This window comes from Tachysurus vachellii, chromosome 21, assembly GCF_030014155.1.
Source record: "Tachysurus vachellii isolate PV-2020 chromosome 21, HZAU_Pvac_v1, whole genome shotgun sequence".
Classification (NCBI taxonomy): domain Eukaryota; kingdom Metazoa; phylum Chordata; class Actinopteri; order Siluriformes; family Bagridae; genus Tachysurus; species Tachysurus vachellii.
The window spans coordinates 16047604-16055935 of NC_083480.1; the positions used below are offsets into that span (position 1 = coordinate 16047604).

The 8332-nt window shown below is 43.2% G+C and overlaps 2 protein-coding genes across 2 annotated transcripts in view; one reads left to right on the forward strand and one right to left on the reverse strand.

The window, feature by feature from the left end:
- tecra (trans-2,3-enoyl-CoA reductase a) overlaps positions 1-683 on the reverse strand; it is an 11045-nt gene extending 10362 nt beyond the window's left edge. The window contains exon 1 of the mRNA XM_060897391.1: positions 218-683. Within this exon, the coding sequence (XP_060753374.1) occupies positions 218-385 (168 nt within the window). The 5' untranslated portion in view covers positions 386-683. The remainder of the gene's footprint in view (positions 1-217) is intronic.
- A 3367-nt stretch (positions 684-4050) lies between these two features.
- Positions 4051-7861, forward strand: dnajb1a (DnaJ heat shock protein family (Hsp40) member B1a). The gene is made up of 3 exons (XM_060897649.1): positions 4051-4602; positions 6002-6567; positions 6706-7861. The coding sequence occupies exons 1-3, from the start codon at positions 4392-4394 to the stop codon at positions 6934-6936; spliced, it is 1008 nt and encodes a 335-aa protein (XP_060753632.1). The 5' UTR covers positions 4051-4391; the 3' UTR covers positions 6937-7861.
- Positions 7862-8332: the final 471 nt, after the last annotated feature.

Genomic DNA, 8332 nt, shown 5'->3' on the forward strand with positions numbered 1-8332 from the left:
CTTTTCATCTAAATAATATTACATAATTAATACGAATTAATTAGTTTTTAATAATTGAATAACAAATAAAAACGTACAGTATAAGAGTTAGTCACTTTTATACAGAGTTTATGTGTCTGTGATTAACAGGTTCACTGATCTTTAATGCAACTGAATGTCTTTCAAATCTCCTGTCATTATATTTATGGTTGAATGATAATGCACAGATGGGACTTACCTTATCCAGGAGCAGCAGTTTCTCTTTGGTCTTGGCTTCCAGAATCTCCACCTCGAAGTAAACAATTCGTTTAGGTTTTTTGGGCGCTTTAGGTCTGGGCTTAGAACTGCCACCCTGTGCAGCGGCATCAGCCTTGACCCCCTTAGCCTCTAAAGCCAGGACATCCATGTTCGCTCCTCCTCGACCACAGCAAGACCTGAGGAGAGTAACTCAGAGCCGCTCTAAGTTCTTTATGCCCTCCTTGAGTCAATTTAAGTAAAACTAACAGAGGTTTTGGAGCTTCTCCAGAATGTTTGACAGTGAGCTGCTAACTCCGCTCTGTTCAGCCAGAGCAGAAGGACAGTGACGGGAACGTCACACTGAAACTGAGAGGTGTTTTTGGGATGCTGGTCACCCATAAAGTGATCGGCAAAGCAAAGGGAAAATAGTGTCTGTCCTTAACACTTGGGGGGGCTGCCACGTTCCTCGTCGTGCCCCCCGGGATCTGCAAAATGCCCTCTGAACACGAAACCCGAGAGCCCCGGGACGTTATATCCACAACGCGCCTCACACCAGGCTAAATATATACCTTCCATTTCTCCATAGGCCAGCTGGGTGACCTTGCAGACCTCGGACCAACCCAGCAGAAGATCTGATGTTGTCAAGACTATTCTGAAGCACAAGGCTCACAGCCATGAGAGTCTATAGAGAATAGCCGGCCACATACAGGACCTTTCTCTGTTAACGCTGCCTGGCCTCTGTCACGCTAATGTTTTCCAAGATATACTATTTATAGTTTATCTGTGAACAACTTGGGTGTGAAGAACAAGTATGGCTTGGTGATTCTTCTTTTTTACAACCTGGGCACCTGGGGTCAAAGTTTTGACCATTTTATCTACCATTGTATTATATTGTATATACTAAGATCTCACACATATCCTTTAATTTGCTCCATCACTAAGTTTTTGCTCTAAGCTAGAAAACTGGCATGGTGTCTGGAAATGAACTTGGTGTGTAAAAGAAATGAGTCTTGGAAAATCTTCTGCCCCATAATCCTCTGGGTCCTAGTGCCCTGCCTTCCTATAAAGAGGTCAGGTGTAAGGTTTAGTGTGTAGCTGATATATTTGGCAAGTTCCTTCTCATCAATTACATATCCGTCAGTATGCCAAGCATCCAACATTGATTTAAGGACACACTGCTGCCCTCTGGAGTTTTCTCATCACCGTGTCAACAATTTAAACCTGGCAAAGGTGTGCAGACAAATTGTCCAGACGGACTTCTGTGTTTCGGCCAATATAGTACTGTATTGCAGTCGTTTATAGCTTGAGCATATGAAGGAGAACGACAGGCAAAGTACACCGAGTTAGTATGAATTTTTTCAGGAAGGTCCGGGTAATTTACATCAGCTGTCGACAATCATCGAAGTTGTGCTTCATGACACGTGCATGGCCTTTGCATCATGGAGTAAAATGTACTTTCATTAAGAAGTCAATGCTTGCCAATGACTTCAAGTCCCTGATACCACAAGAAGCATTACATTAATTTGGAACGATGTGTCCATGAGTACATATCTCTGGCACCACGTTCCTAGCTAGACCTCAAAGTACATGTACGGCATTTGACAGGAACCCTTTTTTCCAGACAAACTTACATTTTTATCTCATTTTATACAACCGAGGGTTGCTCACGGGCCCAGCAGTGGTAACTTAGTGAACCTGGGATTCAAACTCATGACCTTCCAAGCAGTAGAACAGCACCTTAACCACTAGGCTACCAAAGAGGTGTCCAGGGATGCCCAGGATTCTGAGAATAGCCAGGGTTTTAGCCCAGATTTCTGATATTTAATTCACAGCTCATCATGATAAACATTGGATTTATTACCAAGATCTTATATTATTACAATATTCGCATATTTGACCGTTCACTTAAATTAAATGGGATTAATCCAAATATTAATACCTGAAAAGCAAACCAGTCTATACAGTCAGTAACATGAATATACTAAGTGTAGAGCTCTATGTGATGGTGAGGTGACTCCTGTTACACCTGTCTGAACATGACAGGACACACACACACACACACACACACACACACACACACACACACCTGTGTATGTAAGCACAGATGAGGGAAAATCCAGTTTATTTGTTAACATGATATATTATTATAGTATTAAAAATCAACTAAAGTGGTTTGTGTATTTTGAAGTAATATATATGTTATGAACAGAACAGCATTACTTTAATTACTATTACTACAGTATAATGTGAGCCTCTCCACAATACACAAGAAAAATATAGAAAATAATAGAATTTAAAGAGAATGTGTCATGTTTATAATTACAGAGTAGAATAGAGCCTACTGTCAATTTAGGTTAATGACAATATAATGCGTGTTTTTGACTATATAAATAGAATAGAACAGAATCTAAACGACATGTTTATAATTATAGAATTGATTTGAATAGAAAAGCGGTTAAGCGGTGTAAATGTATGAATAGCGGTTGAGCAGAATATATTACAGATTTGTAATAAAATGGAATATTATGTAATAAACGTTTTTGAGTATAGAACAGAGAAGAAAGTTTAAAATATTTGTCATTATTGGGCACAATTTATCAGCCCAATAATATATATGTATATATTGTATATTTCAATTGCTCATTTTACACTTGCACATTTGTACATACAAATTGCCTATATTGTATTCACATGCGAGGCAATAAAGCTCTTTCTGATTCTGATTCTGAAATATATATATACACACACAATATATAAACAATATATATACATTTGTGTGTGTATATATATATATATATATATATATATATATATATATATATATATATATATACAGGTGTATCTCAATAAATTTTTACAGGTGTAAAAATTTAATTATTTCAGTAAATATTGTATATATATACATACACACAATATATACAATATATACACAATTTGTGTGTGTATATATATATATATATATATATTCATTCATTCATTCATTCAACTTCTACCGCTTATCCGAACTACCTCGGGTCACGGGGAGCCTGTGCCTATCTCAGGCGTCATTGGGCATCAAGGCAGGATACACCCTGGACGGAGTGCCAACCCATCACAGGGCACACACACACAATCACACACTACGGACAATTTTCCAGAGATGCCAATCAACCTACCATGCATGTCTTTGGATCGGGGAGGAAACCGGAGTACCCGGAGGAAACCCCCGAGGCACAGGGAGAACATGCAAACTCCACACACACAAGGTGGAGGTGGGAATCGAACCCTCAACCCTGGAGGTGTGAGGCGAACGTGCTAACCACTAAGCCACCATGCCCCGCTTATATATATATATATATATATATATATATATATATATATATATATATATATATATATATATATATATATTTATTTATTTATTTATTATTGGGCTGATTGTATATTGTATATATTATTATTGTTTCAGTAATTTAACTCAAATAGTGAAACATTTATCAAAAACCCACCAATTCACTATTCACTATTCACTATGACTCCCTTTCAGTCTTTAGCTGGAATATCACTGTTTCTGTCAACTTTTATAACCTTTGTTTCCTACATTTCTGCCTTTCTCTCTATTATTACCATGCACTAACACACCAAGACAAATCCCTGTCCACGTGACCCTACAGAACCTGCCAATAAACCTGATTCTGAACAGGTGAGTTATTTTTCCCCTGTAACTCGTTGCTCATAGGCTACAGAACACTCAATCAAATGTTACGTCAGCCAATCACAGCCTAGTAGGGGCGGGTCTAGTTGTTTGACGTCTCCGGACCAGCAGGTGGCACTGTGGTCTCACGCGCAGAAACACGTCACACATTTTGAAGAAGAGGCACGAGCTTTTCTCGAACTTTCCTTGGGTTCAAATGATGAGGTCGAGTTGTTGTTTTTTTCCCAGACGGGTGTAAAAACTTTTAGTAATCACACAGGGTTTGTTTTAACGCTTTAGTTATACAGTTTAACATCAACACGACGTTTAAAAAGAAAGAGAAAGACTTGTTTTTAAGGGTTTTATGTGAACGCCGGTGTTATTTAACGGTAAAAACCGCTCGAATCCGATCTAATAAACTCCCCATGGATCCGACAGCGGTTTGACTCGACACGTAGGAGTTTCTGACACGATTTTAACACGTGAATATTTGTTGTTTGTAATGAGTAAAGATTATTATAAAGTCCTGGGCATTCAGAAAGGCGCCTCTGACGATGAGATTAAGAAAGCGTACAGAAAACAAGCGCTGCGGTTCCATCCGGATAAAAACAAGTCCCCCGGAGCTGAGGATCAGTTTAAAGAGATCGCAGAAGCTTACGACGTGCTGAGCGACGCCAAGAAGAGAGACATTTACGACCGGTACGGCGAGGAAGGTACGTGACGCCCTGTACATGGGGAGGGGTGTGGTCTTGAACAGTGGGCGTGGGCTTGAGTCATGGGCGTAGGCTTGAGTCATGGGCGTAGGCTTGAGTGATGGGCGTAGGCTTGAGTCATGGGCGTAGGCTTGAGTCATGGGCGTAGGCTTGAGTGATGGGCATGATTATGAGTGATGGGTGTGATTATGAGTGATGGGCGTGGGCTTGAGTCATGGGCATGATTATGAGTGATGGGTGTGATTATGAGTGATGGGTGTGATTATGAGTGATGGGCGTGGGCTTGAGTCATGGGCATGATTATGAGTGATGGGTGTGATTATGAGTGATGGGTGTGATTATGAGTGATGGGCGTGGGCTTGAGTCATGGGCGTGGGTTTGAGTGATGGGCGTGGGCTTGAGTGATGGGCGTGGGCTTGAGTCATGGGCATGATTATTATTAGTGATGGGCGTGATTATGCGTGATGGGCGTGATTATGAGTGATGGGCGTGGGCTTGAGTCATGGGCGTGGGTTTGAGTGATGGGCGTGGGCTTGAGTCATGGGCGTGATTATGAGTGATGGGCGTGGGCTTGAGTGATGAGCGTGTGCTTGAGTGATGGGCGTGATTATGCATGATGGGCGTGTGCTTGAGTGATGGGCGTGGGCTTGAGTGATGGGCGTGGGCTTGAGTGATGGGCGTGATTATGAGTGATGGGCGTGATTATGAGTGATGGGCGTGGGCTTGAGTGATGGGCGTGTGCTTGAGTGATGGGCGTGATTATGAGTGATGGGCGTGTGCTTGAGTGATGGGCGTGATTATGAGTGATGGCCATGTGCTTGAGTGATGGGCGTGATTATGAGTGATGGGCGTGATTATGAGTGATGGGCGTGATTATGAGTGATGGGCGTGATTATGAGTGATGGGCGTGATTATGAGTGATGGGCGTGATTATGAGTGATGGCCATGTGCTTGAGTGATGGGCGTGATTATGAGTGATGGGCGTGATTATGAGTGATGGGCGTGATTATGTGTGATGGGCGTGTGCTTGAGTGATGGGCGTGTGCTTGAGTGATGGGCGTGTGCTTGAGTGATGGGCGTGTGCTTGAGTGATGGGCGTGTGCTTGAGTGATGGGCGTTATTATGAGTGATGGGCGTGTGCTTGAGTGATGGGCGTTATTATGAGTGATGGGCGTGATTATGAGTGATGGGCGTTATTATGAGTGATGGGCGTGGGCTTGAGTGATTGGTGTGATAAAAAATAATTATATAAAACACCGGGCCACAGGATTAGGCACACTGCTTAGTTCTGCTCTTTTTTCCAGAAGGTGTAGTTTCAGCCTGGCGGTGGAGTCAGGTGGGGACAAACAGGATGGCTTCTTAGGATTTGAAAAATTATTTGTTGTTTCTCTCCCTCCAGGACTTAAAGGCCATACTGGAGGTTCTGGAACGAGTGGGTCAAGCTATGCGTTCCACGGAGATCCACACGCCATGTTTGCTGAGTTCTTCGGAAGCCGCAGTCCATTTGATCAGTTCTTCACCCACGGAGCTGATGACGATGACATGGACGTGGATGATCCCTTTGCGGCGTTTGGCATGGGGGGCATGGGAGGCTTTCCCAGGCCCTTTAAGACTCGCATCGGCGGTGTGCATGCTGCACGAGAGAAGAAGAAAGACCCTCCTGTTATTCACGAGCTCAAGGTGAGCTTGGAGGAGGTGTTCTCTGGCTGCACTAAGAAGATGAAGATCTCACGTAAGCGGCTGAACCCAGACGGCCGCACGGTCCACACCGAGGACAAGATCCTCACCGTGAACATTAGGCCTGGCTGGAAGGAGGGCACAAAGATCACGTTCCCTAAAGAAGGGGACGAGACACCCACTAACATCCCCGCTGACATTGTGTTTGTTGTAAAAGACAAGGCACATGCAGTATTCCGCAGAGACGGCTCAGATATAATCTACTCCGTAAAGATTTCCCTCCGAGACGTGAGTGTCCTTCTAGTTAATACTACAGCCTTCTCTTTATACTACAGCGCTGTTGAAATCTAACTTTTTAGCTGAGTTGGTTACAGATGACAAAGTGAGCTTTATTGTTTATGTGGCTTTTTCCCCCAATATCCACAGGCACTCTGTGGCTGCTCGATCACTGCGCCGACGCTGGACGGCCGGACCATCACCGTGGCGTGTCGTGACGTCATCAAACCAGGCATGAAGAAGAGGGTCGTGGGTGAGGGACTGCCCCTGTCCAAATGTCCCGATAAGAGAGGAGACATGGTGCTGGAGTTTGTTGTGAAGTTTCCTGACAAAGTGGCGCAGAACACTCGTGATGCTCTGTTGGAGATCCTCCCACCGTGAATGGCCATTGTGGGGGTGTGTATGTGTGGGTGGGCAGAGTAGGTAGGGTTGGGGTCGGGAGAGATGGGGTGGTTGGTAGCGGAGACGACGGGGTGGGTTCTGCTGCACACGACCAGACTGCTTCACAGTATTAATTTATAAACCACTTGAGTGCACTTTTGCCGTCACTGTGAACCCTTTGCACAGTACTGACAGACACTCAAGACACACACTCACACAGACACACACACACACACACACACACACACACACACACACACACACACGGTGTGAACCTTAGATGGAGATGCCTTTATAATTTTTTCAGCTTCTGCAAGAGTCAGTGCTGTTTTATCATGGAAGTTAGGAAAACACAGCCATGTGGGGTGTGTTTGTGTTTGTGTGTTGGGTGTGTTTGTGGGTGTGTTTGTGGGTGTGGGTGTGGGTATGTGTGTGGGTGTGTTTTTGTGGTTGTGTTTTGGTGTGTCAAGTTTTGTTTAGGTGTGTGTGGTTGCGTTTTGGTGTGTCTAGTTTTGTTTAGGTGTGTGGGTTTGTGGGTGTGTGGGTGGAGCAGAAGGCGGGTATCCTGAGTCATTATCTTCTCCCACCGATTCCACACCCTTTAATGAATTTCCTCACCGTAACCCTGTACTGATTCACGCATCTCAGATCCTGAAACCTTTGAAACACCATTTGACCTCCTGAAAACAGATTTTTGTATCATCTATATGCAAATTAATGAATGACTTATTAGTAACGTCATTCTTCATTTCTATTTATTTCATGAAAATAAATGCATCAAAAGATGCGGCTTTGCCAGGTGGTGGCAGCAGTGTGGCCACTTGCTGTTTTAAAACCTGATCTCATGAAACAATCAATCCAAGGATTAATGTATTTCAGTTATCTTTACAAACATTATAGTTCCAAATAAAATTGTGTTCTCAGACGGGTTACATACATCATTATATTTTTATAACGACTCGATCGCCAGTCTTTCCTGAATCATGTAACGAGCGAGTACAGCCGAAGGGTGTGCTTTTATCTGTCCGATTCTTTTCTTCCACTCTATTGACTATTTAAGGAATTATGTCCGATCTTGCCCAATACCAAAATAATTCTGAGCAGTCCTGCCCACTCATGAAGGATTTCTGCCCAATCCCACCCACTCCTGGAGGAAGGCTGACCCATCCTGACTGCTACAGAAGGGATTCTAATGGGTTAAAAGAATTCTGCATGAATGAATTCTAACCAATACAAACCACTACTTAAGGTCTGACCAATCTGATGGACAGATTTTTGAAAAATGCTACCTGTTACTGACAGAATACTTACCAACATCAGCTGCTTTCCTAGTTATTCTGAGCAACCCTGCCCTGATCTTTGTCTAATCATGCCCTATTTTTATTGGTCAAATATC